The following is a 19884-nucleotide window of genomic DNA, read 5'->3' as shown; positions in this document are numbered from 1 at the left end:
CCCCTCAGTCGTCGTTTCTCCAAGCTAAAGAGCCCTAAGCGCTTTAACCTTTCCTCATAGGGAAAGTGTTCCCTATGTGGTAACATGTGGTCATTTTCTCGAAGAACACCAAAAGTTTGGTAAGGCAGGACTTGCCTTTGCAGAAACGGTGTTGATTTTCCCTCAGCAGACTTTGTGCCTAATACTTCTGGTATTTCTGGCCACTGTGTGACACAGAGTGTTGGACTGGATGGGCCTTTGGCCTGATCCAACTTTGGCATCTCTTATGTTCTTATGTTAAAGGGATGTGTGATCTCGCAACTGAGTGTCAAATTCCTCTGGAGGAAATAGCCTCACTTCCCCTCCTCTTCAACTGTCGTGTGTCACCACATCCCCTGTGCTCCTTTCTGTTCACTTCATTGGGGCAGACCTTCCACTTTTCAGTAGAGTCCTTTTTGCCTTTGATGGCTTCCTTGCCTTAGTTGTTAACCATACAGGTATCCTTTTAGATTTGGCAGAATCTTTCCTTGGGGAATGCATTCTATCTGGTGGGGAGGCAGTTTAAACTGCCTTCCCTTGGCTTGGGTGTAGTGGGCGTGGCCAACTCTGAAGCCAGCCGGAACTCCGTTCCTGTGTGTTCCTGCCCAAAAATAGCCCTGGACACCGGGGAAAGTCAGGCTCTAACGGGTTCTGACAGGCCACAGATGGACTTTCCCCTCTCTCACACAAGCACACTCTCATGCTGTTGGGATGGTCCGATCCTGCCATCCCGGCTTGGTATCGCTTCCCCCCCCTCTTCGCAGTATGCACATCATCACATACTCCATAGGGGGCCCTCAGTGTGGAGGTGTGATTCCTTGTTTATGCACATGGGAAACAAATGGCAAAAAAAAAATGACTCACCTGCAGTTGCGTCTGATCGCACAGGGACAGGCTGAGCCTGCAGCTACAAAGGAAGTGGAATACACATGGAATTCACTGCCACAGGAGGTGGTGGCGGCTACAAGCATGGACGGCTTCAAAGGGGAATTAGATAAGCATATGGAGCAGAGGTCCATCAGTGGCTATTAGCCACAAGGTATAGATAGGGGCTCTGGGGCAAGTGATGCTCTGTCATCTTGGTGCTTGGGGGGGGGACAACAGTGGGAGGGCTTCTAATGTCCTGGCCCCACTGGTGGACCTCCTGATGGCACCTGGTATTTCTGGCCACTGTGTGACACAGAGTGTTGGACTGGATGGGCCTTTGGCCTGATCCAACTTTGGCATCTCTTATGTTCTTATGTTAAAGGGATGTGTGATCTCGCAACTGAGTGTCAAATTCCTCTGGAGGAAATAGCCTCACTTCCCCTCCTCTTCAACTGTCGTGTGTCACCACATCCCCTGTGCTCCTTTCTGTTCACTTCATCGGGGCAGACCTTCCACTTTTCAGTAGAGTCCTTTTTGCCTTTGATGGCTTCCTTGCCTTAGTTGATAACCATACAGGTATCCTTTTAGATCTGGCAGAATCTTTCCTTGGGGGATGCATTCTATCTGGGCTTCAATTAATGTAGTTTACATAGCTTCCAAACATCCCCTACGGCTTTAACTCTCTTGACTTTCAACTTCCTTCCAACTAGACCCCTCATCTTTGTAAAGTTCCCTCTTTTGAAATCAAATGTGACAGTCTTGGACTTTAGGGGCAACTTTCCATTGACATGAATGCTGAACTTAATAGCATTGTGGTCACTGCTCCAAACTGGTGCAACATCATCTACATCTCGCACCAGGTCTTGAGCCCTGCTCAGAACCAAGTCCATGATCACAACCCCTCTGGTTGGCTCTGTGACTGGCTGTCTCAGTGCACAGTCTTTTATGAAGTTTAGGAATCTCAAGCAGATATTTACCCAGTCAATGTGAGGGTAGTTGAAGTCACCCATTATCAAAGTATCTGCTTTAGTCACCTCCTTTATCTTCTTCTTCATTTTGAGATCAACCTCAGTTGTTTGAAAAGGTGGGTGATGCCAAGTAACTGGCCTTGTTTAGCTGATTTTTGGCCTTTCAAATTTTGGTTTGGGCCTAGTCAAGAGAGGCTTCTCTCTGGGAAATTAATGCTGTGATGACTTGCAGTTTCAAGAGAAATAAGGGATGAGATGGAGCCAGGCACAGGTACAAGGAAGATAATAAGCCTGGGAGCTTCAAGGCCAGAGACTCAGAGGGAGTTTTGCATTCACATTCCATCTCATTAGCACAAGGAAACCTGGAAGTGGGTGGGTTGCTTGATTGTGAGTACCTCCCAGGTGCAGAGGTATGCGGTCAGGTGTCTTAGCAACACACCTGGGTGACTGAACAGGATCAAGTCAGCAACAGGCAGTTAGGCATAAAGTAAGAATATTCATTCTAGTTTGAACCTCATTTCGAGCCTACCTTCCTTCTGGCCATCTTTTTAACTGTAGGCTGGGCCTTGTGAGGCCAGAATACCTGCTCCTTGGGTTTTGGACTTTGGAGCGCTATATGGACTCTAATCTAGGATAGTTATTTAGTTTTATTATTTTTGTATCTGCTTTGGTCTGCTTCTATATTTGCATACTTTTGCCCATTTCTTTTAATAAACCTTATTATATTCCTGTGGTGTTATTTAGGTTTTGGGGCTTCAGTCTAAACCCAGTACCTTGGCCTAGTTTGGCTATAGCTATCCAGAACTTGTTTGTGGAACTCAACTTGCAAGTGTCCTACCTTCTTGCAAGGGCTGACTTCTTGATTAACACCAGGTAGGGCTGGAGACTTGGTGCCCCAGTCTCTCAGCTGAGAGTTAGCTTAGAGGGACTGGTTGTGGCTCATTACCCTTGGTAGCGAGAATTCACTCCCCAGTACTGCATGTTTTGCTCCTTACCTTCGCCTAAAGCCTTCTTGGGAGACAAGAGAGCTCTGACAGATGATAGTACAGCCTCAGTTTTAAGTAGCCTTAGGACCCAGTATGTCCACCCGTATTGCTTCTGTTGGGGAGTTCATTCTCGTAATGTTTTCTAGCTTTTTGATTCGATGCCACAATGCAACACCTCCCCAACACATCCCTCCCTGTCTCACCTATAGAGCTTAAATGCAGGTATTTATATCCCATTGATTTTGATTTCCACGATGTTTCCGAGACACTCAATGTATCTAAATTGTCTTTTAGCAACCAATCACTCCAGTTCCCCCATCTTGGCTCAGAGACTTCTAGCATTGGCTTATAGACAACTCGTAACGCGTTTCTGTCTTCGACAACCCTCGCCACCCTAAGCTGCACAGAGCCCTCCTTTGTCATCCTACTCTCACTCCCAAATTCTGTTGTGCTTTTTCCAATATTATCCTGAACATTTACACTATTGTCCCTTTGGACTGAGTTGTCCCAAACTGGAGGCTCCCCAGGTCCTGCTGGCTTCCCTCCCAGGATTAGTTTAAAAGTTACTCTGCCAGCTTTTTCATGTTAAGCTCCCACAGTAGGGTTGCCAGCCTCCCGGTCCGGATGGGGGTTCCCCTGCTTTTGTGGGCTCCTCCCTGCCCACAAATGCCCCGAAATGCAGCACAATGACGTCACCCAGATATCACGGCACTCTAGTTTTTGGCCAAAACTCTATGGTATATATGGACTCAACCATAGAGTTTTGCCCCAGAACTAGAGCATCCTTGTGCAACGTTGGCGGTGTGTTGATGTCACTTCCAGGAAGATCCCGGGAAGGCCCAGAGATACCCCCGCTGGGGATAAGGGAGGACCTGGCAGCCCTAATCCGGAGCATGGTTCCGTTTTGGTTAAAAGTTAAGCCCGTCTCTTTTGTACCGGTCCATCTTGTCCCAGAAAGTTCCCAGTGCCGAGCAAACCAAAACCTTTCCTCCTGGTACTACCTTCTCATCCACATACTGAGACTCCTGGTCTGTGCCTGTCTATCTGGTCCTGCCCATGGAACCAGTAGCAGCTCTGAGAACACTACCTGTGAGGTCCTGGCCTTTAACTTTCTACCTAGTAACTGATAGTAACTCAGCCCACTCTGCGGGGAGGGCGGAGTATAAATCTAAATAAATAAATATGACTACATTTCCCGATGTCGTTACATTGGTGCCAATGTACACCACGACCACTGACTCCTCCCCAGCACTATCTAGCAGACTAGCTAGGCAGTCTGGGCTGCCCCTCAGCCTTTGCACCCAGCAGGCAAGTCACCATGCGGTCAAAACACCTGTCATAGACCCCATCCTCTACATTCCTATTAGCCAAATCGTCCACAAGTAAAAGCCCACCTCTCTGCAACCCTAGAGGGGTATCCTCAGTACAAGAAGATATTGGTCCATCATCTGAGGAAGGCTTTTCTCATCTGAGGAATCATGTCGTCCCCCCTCCTCAGCCTGACACCCTCCAGCGTCAAGACCCTCAGTCTCCACAACGGCAGAAGAGCTGTCAGCACAGGAATGGGCCAGTTCTAGTAGGTCCCTGAAGGTCTCATGCATAGACCTCTCTCCCCGCCCCACCCCCTGCTTTTCCAGGTCAGCAACCCTAGGCTCAGGGGAACGCACCTGTCCCCTGAGAGACAAGAGCTCCCTGCCTTGAGCACACTCTCATAGTTTCTGCCCAGTGGACTGATAATCATACACATGTGGCACTCTGTGCAAAACACTGGATACCCCCAGCTCCCCCGTTTGCTTTCTACCTTCATAACTGGTTTGGTCATTCAGAGGTGTTGCAGAGACATTTGTTCACCATTATCAGGGAGCCACTACAAGCTAAGGATGAAATCTTATACTTACTTCCTTGGGAGTAAGACCCAGGAACACAGTGGCATTACTTACGCATATATACGCACAGATCAGGCTGCACAGAACTTGGGGGAAAATCTTGTCTTGAATCCAATAGAGTGTTTCTGTGTTTCTTACCTCCACTTGTGTTGCAACCCCAAATACCCCTGTAGTTCTGTTTTGGGGAGTCTCCTGTACCCTAGAGCCAGTTTGGTGCAGTGGTTAAGTGTGCGGACTCTAATCTGGGAGAACCGGGTTTGATTCCCCACTCCTCCACTTGCACCTGCTGATGTGACCTTGGGTCAGTCACAAGCTCTGGCACAGCTGTCCTTGAAAAAGAGCAATTTGTGTCAGAGTTCTCTCAGCCCCACCCACCTCACAGGGTGTCTGTTGTGGGGAGGGGAAGGGAAAGGAGTTTGTAAGCCACTCTGAGACTCCGAGTGAAGGGCGGGGTATAAATCCAATCTCTTCTCTTCTTCTTCTTCTACCCTAGGAGCAGCATTTCAGTGGACATTGTGAGCTGCAGTAAGAAAGTCATGGTCTGCAGGCAGAAATTGTTTCACCCTTGCGGAAACCCTTGTTTAATTTGAGCAATAGTAATATTTGTAAATGAAAGTTTCACCTGGTTGAAATATTCTTGAAGCACAGCAGATGCTGTTCCTTCAAGAAACAGATATTAATTTCTCTGTCTTGTTCTTGCAGGTGGCCAAGGTGTTGTGGTGGTATTACTTTTCCAAAGTAATTGAATTTGCTGACACTATTTTCTTTGTGCTACGGAAGAAAAACAATCAAATTACTTTCCTTCATGTTTATCATCACGCCACTATGTTTAACATCTGGTGGTGTGTCATGAACTGGATACCATGTGGACAAAGTGAGTATTTTATCCTCTTTTTTTTTTTGTATTTTTGCATCTTTGTGTTTGTGTGTTTGTGCGCCCATGCCTGGAAGTCATGGTGGCCTCTGGCAACTCCTACTGGGGCACGGAGGACATTTAGAGAAGTGGCTTGATCGCCTGCCTCTGGCCTCCTGGCCCTGGTATTCTCTGGAGGTCTCCCATCCAAATACTTGCTTGGGTCGCCCTTGCTTAGCTTCCGAGATCTGACGAGATCGGGCTTGTCTGGGCTATCCAGCTCAGGGCCAGTTTATCCTTTTTTTGAAGTCTAAATATGTGATCAAGATATACACATTTGTGAGATTACATATATGTATGTGTGTGTGTGTGTGTGTACAGACACACACACACACAATATAGAGCTGTACTGCATTAAAAAAAACATATGCTGGGTATTTTCATTCGTCCCAGATTTGGCTGTAACTGCATTAAAAAAAACATATGCTGGGTATTTTCATTCATCCCAGATTTGGCTGTGAGGTTAATCTTTGGTATATTTAGGAATCTTAGGTACACGGAGGAAATGGTGAGTGGGTGGTGAGGCACACTCTAAAATAAACAGCAGCTGCTATAAAATTGCCATTTTGCTGTGTTGTCTGATTTCGTATATTACAGTGACCATCTCATATATTCCTCTTTTCAGCAGGGTTTGTGATGGGTAAAAAATGCACAGAGTAGTTAGACCTGAAGAAGTTTTGGTTGGAATTCTACTTACAGCCTCATCTGTGCCGGTTGGCATTGCACGGAAGGCCCCGCTCTCTCTCCTTTCAGTGTCTGAATACACAGTGTTGGAGCCCCAGACAGAGGGTGGGATTTAATGCTCGGAGGGGCAGTGACTCATGAGAGGATCTGCTTTTCCCAATAGATCAAGCTGCAGTAAAGGAAAAAGATTTTGGCTACTAATTGTGGTAAATCTTTCCCCCTTCTGCCGTACCTGCTGCAGTTTTCTAAGGAGAAGGAAGCCAGGGCTATTTTTGGCTCCCAAGTTGGCCACACCTGGCAGGAACTCATTAGCATAATAGGCCACACCCAACAGCAGAAACTCATCAGGATTGGCTACATTAGGGGTGTGTGGACTAACATGGAAAGGAGTTCCTGCTCCAAAAAAAGCCCTGGGTTTTAACCACAAACAAGGTAAACAGAATAAGAAGCAAAAGGTGGGTGTGGCTGGATGACCACACTTCTGGTGACATGGGGTGTGGCCTAATATGCTAATGAGCTGTGCTGTCAAGGGTGTGGCCTAATATGCTAATGAGTCCCTGCTGTTGGGTATGACCTATTGTGCTAATGAGTTCCTGCTGGGCTTTTTCTACAAAAAAAGCCCTGGAGGAAGCGATCTACTGAGCATATTCCACTAGTCTATAATCTCACCTGCTGGGCTAACAAAGTGGAGATGAAGAGCTCCATCAAAGCCCCATGTTTCTAACACCTGAGGGGATCCCCATAGCCTCCCATGATTTTGAGGGAACTAGGTTTGTTTTAAACCATAAACCTCTCCCTCAGTCACCAGGTCTTCTAAAGGTAGCTTTGGGTTTGCTGCCGTGAGGTAAGTTTTGTTCAGCACAGCGCAAACAGAATACAGAGATCATTGAGGCAGGAATTTGTATATTAACAATACATATATAAGATTTATTTATTTACAAGTTGGTCTCAAAGAACAGATAAGCAGCACAGGTCTCAGGCAGACAAAGGAGACATCTGGCTGAGGGACATTAATTTAAACTTGGTTATGGCTTCTGAGAGTAGTCTGAATTTTCCCTGATGCTTTCAGGAACAAAGAGGCTTTTCACTGACTAGCCACTAGGTCGGATGGATCCTCTCACACAGACAGGATCCCACCCACACCACACCTTCCCCAAGAATCAGACGAAATGGTTCAAGGTTTTCTCGTCACCAGAGACAGGCCTAACAACCGGTACTCTGTTCTCTCTCAGAGGTAGTGCTGAACCATTCTGCCACACTACCAAGCGGAGCTACCCTTCCAACTGTCTGCTCTTTTGCTGAGGCTGCAGGGAGGGGGAAACAGCACGGAATCACATAGTTGGACGGGACCTCCGGGGTCACCTAGTCCAACCCCCTGCACAAAGCAGGAAATTCACAAATACCTCCCCCACACAAACCCCCAGTGACCCCTGCTTTAGGCCCAAGAAGGGGGCAAAAAAACCCCCAACCCCTCCAGGATCCATGGCCAAAGTGGCCTGGAGAACAATTGCTTCCTGACCCCAAAGTGGCCATCGGCCTTTCCCTGGGCATGTAAGCATTTAGCGCGATCAGCATTTCCCTGGGCATAAACCCATAGAACTGTTCCTGCTTGTATTTCTCCAGACCCATACAGTATTTATAGAACAGTTCACTGTCTGAAAGAGCCTTGACCCCAAAAAGAGGCTCCACAAAATTCTGTAAATTCCCCAGATTGTCCGTGAGTGGTTGTCGGTTGTTAGAACCTCTGTGTCTCTAATAGAAAATGTGCAGTGTTGACAGGTTCAATGCACTTCTTACAGGTTTCTTTGGACCCACCTTGAACAGTTTTATTCACGTCCTCATGTACTCCTACTATGGTCTGTCTGTGATTCCATCCATGCGCAAGTATTTGTGGTGGAAGAAATACCTCACGCAGGCACAACTGGTACACTTTATATTCTCATTCACTCTTGTTGGTTTACAGTTTGAAAAACAAAATTCCTCAGCAGTAAGCCAAACTGCCTTACAAACTATCTTGAAACAAGGATAAAAAGGGGGGGGGGGGGGAGGGGTTCCAGTCTCATACAACAGATTATTTAATCTATTGCATCAAATGCTAACTTAATACATCATGCTTTTAAAGACGTACTCCAAGAGACCACCGTGGTGTAGTGGTTAAGAGTGGTGAACTCTAATCTGGGGAACCCAGCTTGATTCCCCAGTCCTCCACATGCAGCCAGCTGGTTGACCTTAGGTCAGTCAAAATTCTCTCAGAGCTGTTCTCTCAAGAGCAATTCTCTCATTCCCACCTACTTCACAGGGTGTCTGTTGTGGGGAGGGGAAGGGAAAGGAGACTGTAAGCCGCTCTGAGTGAAAATCCAAACTCTTCTTTACGTGCCATCTCCCTGTTGTAGTTTGTGTCTTAAATTGTTTTAATTCTGCTATTTGACATGATTTATTTTTTTAAATGTTTTAACTGGTTTATGATTGTATTATAAATCTGTTGTCACTCACCCTGAGACCTGCAGCAGAAAGGGAGAGCGAGTAAAGAATCAAATCAAATAAATAAAGTGTGACTGTCACTATTAAGAAAAGCTATGTTCATCTTGAAGGGGCCTCATTTTATTTCTCTCCCCCCCCCCCAGCTTGTCATGCAGTCCTTTTTACAATCAAGCAGTATCACTGGGAGACCCAGGTTCAAAGTCGCCTCTGCCATAAAAAATTTGCTGGATAACCCCAGTTAGACCCTCAGCTTAACCTACCTCACACAGTTGTTGTGAGCCTAAAATAGAGGAGAATGTAACCCACTTTGGATACCCATTGGGGGAAAAGACAGGGTATAAGTGAAGTAAATACATTCATATTTAAAGTTATTTGCAGTGCAGAATTTGCTATTTTAAATGTACCTGAGCTGTTAGCCTAATCAATGAAATAGGGTGGTGTCCCACTTTCTCCTCACAACAGCCCTGTAAAGTTGGCAATGTCACGTTATCCAAGTAGAGATTTCAGTTCTCCACGGCCAATTCCAATACTTCACCTGTTACACCACAGTAAGAGCCTAACAACTCACTGGCCCTTTTCATCCTGCCTTTGTATTCTGTTTTAGCAACTGGTTGCTAATAGGGTTTTCCCTGTCATTTCAGACAGACCCATTTTAGTAACCGGCTGCTAGCAGAATTTATTTACCTGTTCATACAAACCTGTTTGTGTCAGGTTAGCAAAGTATGGTTGAGCCGCTTTTGAGGGGAACGGCTTTCTTCTGTTTTCTACCCCCTGGTTGCACTCCTGAATCACTGTGGTGTGCTGTTTAAAATGTCCGTAGTGCTTCCTACAAGGCTGCTCCCCCCCACCCTTTTTTACCATACAATCTTCCTCAGACTTTTAAAAAACATTCTAAGGTGAGCGCTAGAGCGCTAAACCATCATAGCACTGAAGTGCTATATTGGTCTAGTGCTATAGTGCTCAAGTTAGAATGCAAAACCCCCCACAACCCTCCGAGGAAGATCGTGTGCCTAAAAAAAGCGGCACTGTTTGAAATGACAGTAACGCTTCAGAGACGCCTCATTAATGGAAGAAAACTTGCTGTATTAAACCCCCATCCCTGTATCGCTTTGCTCGAAATGGGGCCAACAACGAATAACATCTCGTTTAGGACAGTGATGTGAAAAGGGCAAGTCGCTTGTTTCGAGGTCCATCCTGGTTCCTGTCGAACCAGACCTGCACTGGGAGTCGCATGCTCTGGGGCTCCCATCTGTTTTGGAAACTTAACTCTCAGGTGTATGTGATGGGTTGATTTCCAAAGCATTTGGGAGCTCCAGCTGTGGCGCTTACAGCACATATCTGGTTTAGCAGGACTCATGTGGACCTGGGAAGGGTGTAATATGTGGTCAGGCACTCATACACACAGGAGCTGCGGTGGCTCAAGTGGTTAAGACGCTGAACTGCAGGCTGTGGAAGGTCAGTAGTTCAGCAGTTCAAGACCCGAGTGTGCCGCGTGATGGAGTGAGCTCCCGTCTCTGGTTCCAGCTCCTGCCAACCTAGCAGTTCAAAAGCAAGAAATTGCAAGTAGATAAATAGGTACCACTTCAGTGGGAAGGTAACAGCATTCCGTGCGCCTCGGTGTTTAGTCATGCCGGCCACACGACCACGGAAACGTCTTCGGACAGCGCTGGCTCTTCGGCTTTGAAACGGAGATGAGCACCACAACCCTAGAGTCGGATTCGACTGGCTTTCGAGCAAGGGAACCTTTACCTTTTACTCATACACACAGTGTGAATACAGGGGCTCTGTCTCCCTGCCATTGTACATTCTCTGACAAAATGTAAGAAACTACTCAAGTTTGACCTTGCAAAGAAAGTTATTATTGAGCAAAAAGATGTGCATGCAGTCTTATGCTATGCAGAATTAAGGCTCATTTAAAATTATTTCTGTGGGCATATAGCCGCAGTGCAGAATTTGCAGATGTGTTTGTGGAACTGTGGCCCTTGCCGAGACCCAACTGTACAAATGAGAAGTCTTTCTCCCCCTACAGATACAGTTCCTGCTCACCATTACACACACCCTCAGTGCCGTCGTGAAGCCCTGTGGATTTCCGTTTGGTTGCCTGATCTTCCAGTCCTCATACATGACCACACTGGTCATTCTGTTTGTTAACTTTTATGTTAAGGTAAGCTGGGGAAGGTGAACAATACATGTGTTGTGTGCTTATGTATAACTATTAGGGGTGCAGTTTAATTCTGGGTATAAGCTTTCATGTGCATGCACGCTTCCTCTTCATGCACACAAAAGCTTAGACCCAGAATTAAAGTTTGTTAATCTTAAAGTTGCCACTGGACTCAAACTTTGTTCTGTTGCTTCAGACTGACACAGCTGCCCCACCTGAATCTATTAGGGATAAGGGGGTTAGATGTTTGCAGGGGACCTTATGAGATTAGCTAACCAAGTTCTCTTTTAGTGAAGACTGACCAGCCTGGATTAACGAACGCCCGGGACAGGGGCCGCACGTCCTCACCGCCGGTTTTGTCAGACTCTCACTTGACTTTTGCTGAACATGATGAGGGAATCCCATTAAATTTTAAAATCATCACTCATGCCAGATCTCACCGTGAGAGCGAGCAGGAGACACGTCCTCAGCAATCCTGCAGCATTCACTGCAGTGTGATAATGTGTCCAGGGGGGTGTCCAATTCTGCAGTGTTCGGAGTCTTTCTTCTTCTTTTTTGCAAGCTCCTCACTTGCCTTTGACTCCCGCAATAAGCAAACGTTGACAGCAAAATCAAATTTCACAGGGTTTTAATAATTGGGGGGAGCAGGAGAAATGTAACATAAGAATAAAACAGAATCTAGCAAACCAAATACAATAAAAACAGCTGAAATGGAGAAATGCATGAGAAATGGAGGTTAAATTAGAGTCTTAGTGCTAGAATCTAGAGCTATCTTAAAACTGTTGGCCTCAGATAGGAACACTGAATTCTCATCTGCATCAAGCGAGACATTGAGCAGGGCACAGCTGCGTGGCGCATTGTATGCATGCACGGATGCTGCTTTCCTCTCATTTCTCTTGATAGAGCAAGGCAAATCTATACAATCCAATGTGCGTTTTGTGTTTACATAATCTGGTATTAGGGGGTCTTATCACCAATGTTCCCTCTAAGCTGTGGAGTCTTGTGAGCAAAAATTCTACTTTGTGAGCTACTGGCATTAAAGTTGTGAGCGATTTGGCTATTGCATAAATTAGTTTGCTCTGGAGCCATCCTTCCTGAGCTAAGACAAAAAGTTGTGAGCTGGAGGGTAAAAAACTATGAGCTAGCTCACACTAACTCAGCTTAGAGGGAACACTGCATATTAAATACACACAGCAAGAATAAGAGTGATTTGGGGGGTGTGTGTGGAGAGGCCTCACTAGCTGAATGGCTCTCTGCACAGGGGTTAAAGCCAGTCCGGAACACGCTCCAGCAGCTCAACACAGTTTCTTCTGCGTAATTAACTTGCAAGTCAGGCTGTTAACGATTCAGTAAGATGAACTGATGTGCTTTTTTGAAGCACACGGTGCTTTCCTGACAATGCAGGTCCTTCACAGGAGCGTTCCTTTATCATTTCAAAGTCCGGTTCACAGGTGGAAGAGAGTAACGTTTTATATTTTGATGCCAAGCTGCCCACTTTGCCTTAATTTATAAGAGCGGCAATACTTGATTTCGGAAGCTTCGGAAACAGACAGGAATCGGGTGAAAGGTGGCCCCAGAACCTGGCACAGTGCCCTTTTGGCCATCCGTCAGTCCATAGTTCGATTGTCAACTATTGAAAGGAGAGTCAAGATTCATCCACTCCGTGATGTGGTAAACACACCCACATTTATCCTCACTAACCTCACCATAGGTCTAACTTCCCTTTTATCCAAACGGGAGAGGGCTAGCTGAGCTCCTATGGTTCCCTGTAGATTTTGGAACACTGCATAATGGCCATCTGTTAGCCCACTGGAGGGGCACAGACCAGCATGATACAGAAGTGCTTCACGGAGGAAAAGCAGGCAGAGAATTACAATACAATCCTATTGACCCCATGCTGGGTGCGCTGCCACTCCAGTACATGGAAAACTGAAGCTTTTCATCTCATCGACAAGGATCTAGTTATCTGCTTTGTGCCCACCTTTGTCACCAGGAGTGGGCTCTAAGCAACAGCTTGAGACTTTTTCCTGAGCAATTTCCTGCACATGAAGTGCACATTTCATAACTTATTCCATATATTTAATCTTGGTTTTATCTTACTGGTTTTGGCAATACTGCATTTTCCTGTTAATCACAACTTGACGGTGTTCTTGCAGCTGGGGGAATGCCATTTCATGAACCTCAGCGTGCCCATGTTGGGAGTACCTAGCTGAACAACAACCTTTTTTAAAAAAAAATGTGAAGAAAATATCATACTTGGACTACTGCATCCAAGGATGATAGGATGTCCTACTACTGGTGGTGGAGCAGGCTTGCGAAAGAGTGAAGAGGCTATGCATTTATGAGGACATATTTCAGCTAAGCAGGTGCACAAACTCCTAGGAAAGGGGTCAGATGAAAAGAGCCTTCCCCCCCCCTTTTACACAATTAGCTGAGAAATGACTTTCCTGCAAAATCTTGCTTATCAGCAGTTCCATGAGAAAAGATGCTACTATGCATTTGTTTAAACAATAGAGCGGGGGGGGAGGACACCCTAGTTGCTGTAGATTTAGTGCAAGGGTCAGCCGCTCTCTTCCTGCAGTAAGGAGATGGTTACCGATTGCTTTGGCTACCTCTGTCGCTACAGATAATAGGCATAATCCACTAATGCTGCCATCTTAAAAGCAACAAAGGGCACTGCCTCTAGTGCAGCCAGCATGACACAGGAGTTGAGTGTGTACCCCAGCAGGGCTCTTTTTGTAGCAGGTACTCATTTGCATATTAAGTGACACAACCCTAATGTAGCCAATCCTCCAAGAGCTTACAGTAGCTCCTGTAAGAAGAGCTCTGTAAACTCTTGGAGGATTGGCTACATTAGGGGTGTGTGGCCTAATATGCAAAGGAGTTCCTGCTACAAAAAGAGCCCCTCTGCAACATCACAGATAGGCAAAGGACATGCTCTTAAATTGCATGGAACCCCTTTCACTATTCTCTCCCCCGCCCCACCCCAGCATCAGAGGACTGGAAGGAAGACCAGATAGGGTCAGTTTATACCTTACAGACAAGTAAATGTAGCCATATTTCCTAGCACCATTCACTTCATGAGAGGATCATTACCTGACTTAATCCTTATCTCAGGCCTTGACAAATTTTCTTTGGCTCCAGGGACCAGGCCAAAAAATTTAGGAGCAGAATAAACCAAGAAGGGATCACAGGTATCCATATAGGAAATACAACAAAGAAGCAAACACTGTGATATGAATGACTGGGATATTTAGTAAGGATCATATTATATTATAAATAAAACCTTACAAAATTACAAGGAAAAATCCATCATACTCAATGAGCACCCAGATATAAACTCATTTTATCCCAATCTTCCTCAGGAGTAATCCTATTGTATTGAAAGGTGTCAGCCTCTTGATATAGCTCAATGTCTGTTAGGAGCAAACCAATGCTCAACTTCTTTATTTTCTGCAAATTATCTTCTGGTTCCATTTCAAGTGTTTGTACTAGGAGCAAGCCAGTCTTGTCTTCTTTAACTAAGTGCAAAAGCCTTCTATATTATGCTGTCTTAAATGCTCTCCATGAACACTGTAAAAATATTTATAGTAGTAGCAAACCAGTCCTCTTTTCTACCCAGCTGGAAGCCTTCAATTTTAAATTTGGCTGGCATTGGAATGAAATGAGCTTATATCCGGGTGCTCATTGAGTATGATGGACTTTTCCTTGTAATTTTATAGTTTTATTTATAATATAATATGATCCTTACTAAATAGCCTAGTCATTCATATCACAGTGTTTGCTTGTTGTATTTCCTAAAAATTTAGGAGCCAGAGCCATCTTCAGAGGTTAATAGTCATCGTTACAGTTTCTTGCAGTTTCATTAAAGTATTGACAAATATGTTGAGAGTATATAAATAGATACAGGGTAAACTTGGCTGTTATCACAACAAAAAGCAAACTTCTAATCCTAACCTAACTTCATTGCTGCTTTAAAAAGCTCCATTTAGGCCTTGGTCACACGGGCCGGATATCACGGGGGGAGGCGTGGCTAATTGCCCCGGCGCAGTTTGATCTGTGATCAGACGCACTGGCAGCACACCACGGGTCCTTCCCTTGGCGGGTAAACGAGGGTGGCGATCACACGCGTGATCACACCAGCAATGGCTAGGCACCGCTGCCATGACAAACGGGGTCATTTATTTTTTTTAAGCCGAAACAGCACTTTCGTTTTCCTCTTAGTGTGCATGCGCCGTTGGGTACTTGTGCACATCTTGTGGAGACTTGGGGGGGGGGAACCTGTTTGCGAAGGGACATGGGTGGGCGCCGGATGCCACCACCGGAAACGCGATCAGGCGCCCGCCCTTGCCCCGCGGTTTCCGGAAACTAGTACCTCGGAGGTACTAGTTTTTTACCCCGCATCTTCGGCAGGAAGCCTCGAGTTCGCCACAGGAGCTCTACGCTTCCCAGATGTTGTGGTGTGATCGCACCCAGAAAATCCACCTATCTTCCGTCTCTGTAGCGTGGCTAATGGTCTGTGCGACCGCAGCCTTAACTGAATATTGGAGTCAGCAGAGTTTCATAGGGCAGCCTTGTTGGTCTGCAGTACAGAAGCTCGATTGGAGTCCAGGAGCACCTTCGGGAACAGCAAGATTTTCAGGGCAGGAGCTTGCAAGAGTCAAAGCACCGTTTCGTCCTTTCCGCACCTGGATCTCATCCCTGGTTTTATCAGAGTTCCACTCGTGACACAATACCCTGCATTTATCCCTGGTTATAACAGCATCCGTTTATCCCGGGACAAGTGTGGGGCGAAACTGGGGTGACCTCGATGTAATGTGGAAACAAAAAAATACCCCGAGATAATTACAGGGGTGAACTCGAGTGTAGTGTAGAATGTAAGTTCCGGGACAGGGCTGAACCAGGATTTAAGGTCTAGTGCCGAAAGGACCATCGTCAGGTATCTGGTACAAGGAGCTTTGACTCTCAGTACCCACAAAACCTTGTTAGATTCTGAGCTGCTACTGGACTCAAATCTAGGAGTCCGAATAGAAAGCAACTGGCCAGGAAACAACTTCATCTGCCTCCACTGAATGGTGTAAAGTTAACAAACAAGGAGGCAATGACAAAGTACTCCATGCACATATGCATCATAAATGAAAAAAGTATTTTGAAGTGAAATGATAGACTTTGTACTTTTGAGGATGACCAAAAGATACTACAATAAAATAATTGCTGAAAATACGAGGCACCGCAATGAGGTTTCTAGGTGCCATGGCAACTTGGAGCCTGGGGTTTGTCAAGCCCTGCCGTACCCCATTCCTACGGCTGTTCTCTAAGCCGCCCTAAAAGCTTCTTCGTCCCTTTCTGGGGCTCCAGCCGAATGTCAACGAAGACAGCAGCTGTTTTTAGGCAGTTGGGAGGAGTGGGGTTAAGAAAGTCTGTGGGAATGAGAATTACCTGAAGGATCCGCAGGCAATATTCACAAGAGAGTTGTTCCTTAAAAGATACCTGGTGGACTTCTGTATGTCTTATGTCTATTTGAGACCTAGGAACAAGTCCTAATTTTGTTTCTTACTGGTATTTTATCCCCCCAGACGTATCGGAAAAGACCTTCAAGGACGGATACGAAAGACGTCTCTCTGGTGACCGAAATAAAGAACGGGTTCCACAAAGAGTACATAACGGCAGCTAATGGTGCTCTGAACAATAAAAAAGCACAATAAGTAGAGTAATACTTTAATAGTACATTGTAGTCTACAAAATTCCTCCCACACTGTTTCTTCCTTAAAAAGACGGAGAGCAATCCTAAGCGGGTCTACTCAGAAGTAAGTCCTGTTTTATTTAATGGGATTTACTCCCAGGAAAGTGTTCTTAGGATTGCAGCCTGAGTTGATCATTCGATTGTGCGCAGCTTTTAGGACAACCTTTGTCTCAGTTTGATTACATTTAGCTCGCTCCCAGGTGTTTAACTCGCTGTCGCTTAAGGTTAAAAAGGCAAAGTAGGTTCTAATACTTCGATAAAAACCACCAGTAGATTGATGTGTCGGGGCGGCTGCTGTTACAATCCCTATCGCTCAGCCAAAAAACAATGCCACATTTAATCTTAAACGGGGCAGAGCGCCTGACACAATTCTTGCTTCAGAAAAATTAAAAGTGTGGTTGCATTTTGTGCTAGCGTTCTACCATTAGGATTTTATTTAGCCTGTGGGCTGCTTCATTCATCCTTAGTTCTTCTGTCACACAGCAGTAATATCAGTGTTAGGCAAAGCAGGTACTTTATTTCATTTGCAAATTGCTTCCTTCCCCCCATTCCATCACTGGACTGATTTGGTGCGGGGGGGTGTCCCCAACCTATGTGCCCATGACACTTTTTACTGCCACTGCTGTGTGTCCCAGAATGGTTTCCGTTACAGCAAAAGGGCAGGAGTTGACTGACTAAGGCCATGTTACGCTTTTACTACAAGTGAGTGCCAATGGAGGCATCAGCTTTGCATGGTCTGCCATGAAAACTAACAAACAGTGGCATCCACTCCCCTTTTAAAAACTGCAGGAGGTTACAAGTGAACAAGCATATGGGCTCTGCAATCTGCCTCTCAGCAAAAATGTCTCATGCACCAAATCTTGTATGCCCGAAACACTGCGATTGTTATTATTGTGACAGTTGATGGTAACATCATTCGTTGCCTTTTTGCCCTCCCGTTCCCTGGCTCAGAAAGGTACAGTCCACGTGATGGTAGAAAACAAGCTTGCTAGAAAAGTATTTGTTTAAAAACAGGGGGAAAGGATTCAAAAAGTCACAAAACCTAATAGCTTATACATTCCTAACAGCAGCACATTCTGGCTCCTGGTTTGCCCTCTCTCTCTCTCTCTTTTTTTTGCTCATAGAAGCATACGATGCACATACAGGTTTCCCACAAAGAGGGCTGAAATCCATTTGGCTGAGAGACTGCCTCCGACTTTTATAAGCTCTTCCCCTCTGAGGTCTTCCTTCCAGCATTTACTATACCTACCTTAGGGTTGGTTGTCATTAGTGCAGCTTAAGGCTAGGGGTGGTGAGAAGTCAGATATCGGTAACAGGAGGCAGTGACGGGCTGGCTGCTGTGTGAGACAGGGGGCTGGGGGCCTGTCTGGCATTACCAGCACCCTGCATAATGTCGTATAACACAGCCTTCCTTCAAACAGTGCTTCACAGCTACTGGACGCCAGCTTCACTTCCTGTTTAGTTAAGGACTGCTTCCGGAAGTGGACAGGGAGCCGTCTGTAAGCAGCAGCCCAACTAACGAAGCTGGCCAGGTGGGCTTACTTGGAAAAAAATGCGGGGCTAGCTCGAACTGTCAGCACCACCAGTAGCGATGGCTGTTAGTGCTGCGGCCGAGCCAGCTCAGCTGTGTCGCCCCAGGATAGTGTAACAAAAGAAGTACAGAGATCACCATTCCACGAGCATTAACTGCCATGCTGCTGTCACAACTGTGGCCGGAGCAAGGTCAGCCACTTTAGCCATGGGTCCCACCTGCACACCAAGCAGAACCCAAGTTCTTCATGTTCCGTCTCCTCCCTTCATACGCTTCTTCATAAAAATATTGGGCGGGAGAGATGATCATTGGGTTCCAAACCACCCACCCAAAGTAGGACCATCTATCCGTTAAGCCCAGCCTCAGCCACACTTGTGTATCCCATCTGCCACTGGGTTGCACAAGGTCATAACGAAAACGGAGGACGGCTGCAGAGAAGCACTTGCAGAGCCAACAGTAAACAAATAGGGCTCATGCAGGTAAGACCCCAGTGGAAGACCTCAAAGTGTTATCTTTGCAAATAATAAAGTAATGCATCTGTGGGTTGTAGGGCTGGCTCAGCTATGCACTTGCTGGCCTTTATGGGGTGTTTTTGCTTTGCGAAGTGCTTGAACGGCTGGTTATTTGGCCAGCTTGACTATCCCCACGTTGTAGAGAGGGAAAGCAAGGCTGAGAAAGAACGGCTTGGCCAAGCGCACGTCATGAGGCCAGTGCAGGGCAGGGGCCTTGGACCCAGCTGGGCCATTCAGCTTTCCAGATCTACACCAACAACAGCACTCAGGGAGTTTCCCTTTCCCTTGTGGCTCTAACTCAGATTCTGTACAGCCAATTGATGGCCCCCACTGAAGATAGCATAGATGAGAAGGTTATAGAAGTATGGAGTATTAAGAAGGAAATAATTCTGGCTGGAGCCCAGGAACCAGCAAGCCACATCTGTCTCTTAATGTTAAAAAAAACACCCTATATGACTGCGATCCAAAGCAGTTATCAATGGGATTTACTCCTAGGGAAACTTGTCTAGGATCAAGCTGCCAGATATACTTGCTCCATTTTTTTTTAAAAAAAGAAGAAGGTAGCATAATCTCTGAAAGGCAACACAAGGAAAACATCTCTATGGGCTCTGATGTCATTACTAAGGTGGCAGCATCGTGTCTAATCATGTCAATTGAGAAAGGAATATCGGGACGATTCAGGCAAGCAGGGAGGATGGACTTCTGCAATCACCAAGTGTAATGATTGGATGGAATATGGGAGTGGCAGGCAGCCACGTTTTCCCTCCAGCAGAGCCCGACTCACAGAACTGTTAAAACCAAATGCCCTTGGTTCCCATTCTGAAGGGAGACCCTTTGAAGGGGAGGCTTCCAAACAATTGATTTGAATTTAAAATTCCTATGCAACATTTCCCACAAACATCTGTTACGAGTGCTGGTGCTACGTAGGAAAGAGTATTGACTAGGGTTCGAGACCTGGGTTTAAAGCCCTATTCCCTGGGTGATCTCGGGCGATAACACGCTCACCCTAACTTAACATCCCAGGGCTGTCGTAAGGATAAAGCAGAGAAAGCAAGAACCATTTCAACCTACCCGAACTTCTTGGGAGAAAGGGCAGGATAAAAGTATGATAGGTAACGGAAATAATCTCCGCTT

General features: G+C 46.0%; 1 protein-coding gene across 1 annotated transcript in view; it reads left to right on the top strand.

Moving 5' to 3' along the window:
* Positions 1-19291, top strand: part of ELOVL2 (ELOVL fatty acid elongase 2) — a 67426-nt gene extending 48135 nt beyond the window's left edge. Inside the window, exons 5-8 of the mRNA XM_015412797.1 lie at positions 5428-5599; positions 8122-8246; positions 10833-10967; positions 16541-19291. Coding sequence (XP_015268283.1) covers positions 5428-5599; positions 8122-8246; positions 10833-10967; positions 16541-16669 — 561 coding nt within the window. The 3' untranslated portion in view covers positions 16670-19291. The remainder of the gene's footprint in view (positions 1-5427; positions 5600-8121; positions 8247-10832; positions 10968-16540) is intronic.
* Positions 19292-19884: the final 593 nt, after the last annotated feature.

The sequence above is a fragment of the Gekko japonicus genome, unplaced genomic scaffold, assembly GCF_001447785.1.
Source record: "Gekko japonicus isolate JY-2015 unplaced genomic scaffold, Gekko_japonicus_V1.1 scaffold859, whole genome shotgun sequence".
NCBI classification, from domain to species: domain Eukaryota; kingdom Metazoa; phylum Chordata; class Lepidosauria; order Squamata; family Gekkonidae; genus Gekko; species Gekko japonicus.
The sequence above is the reverse complement of the archived record's forward strand: the minus strand, read 5'-3'. Positions and strand labels throughout refer to the sequence as shown.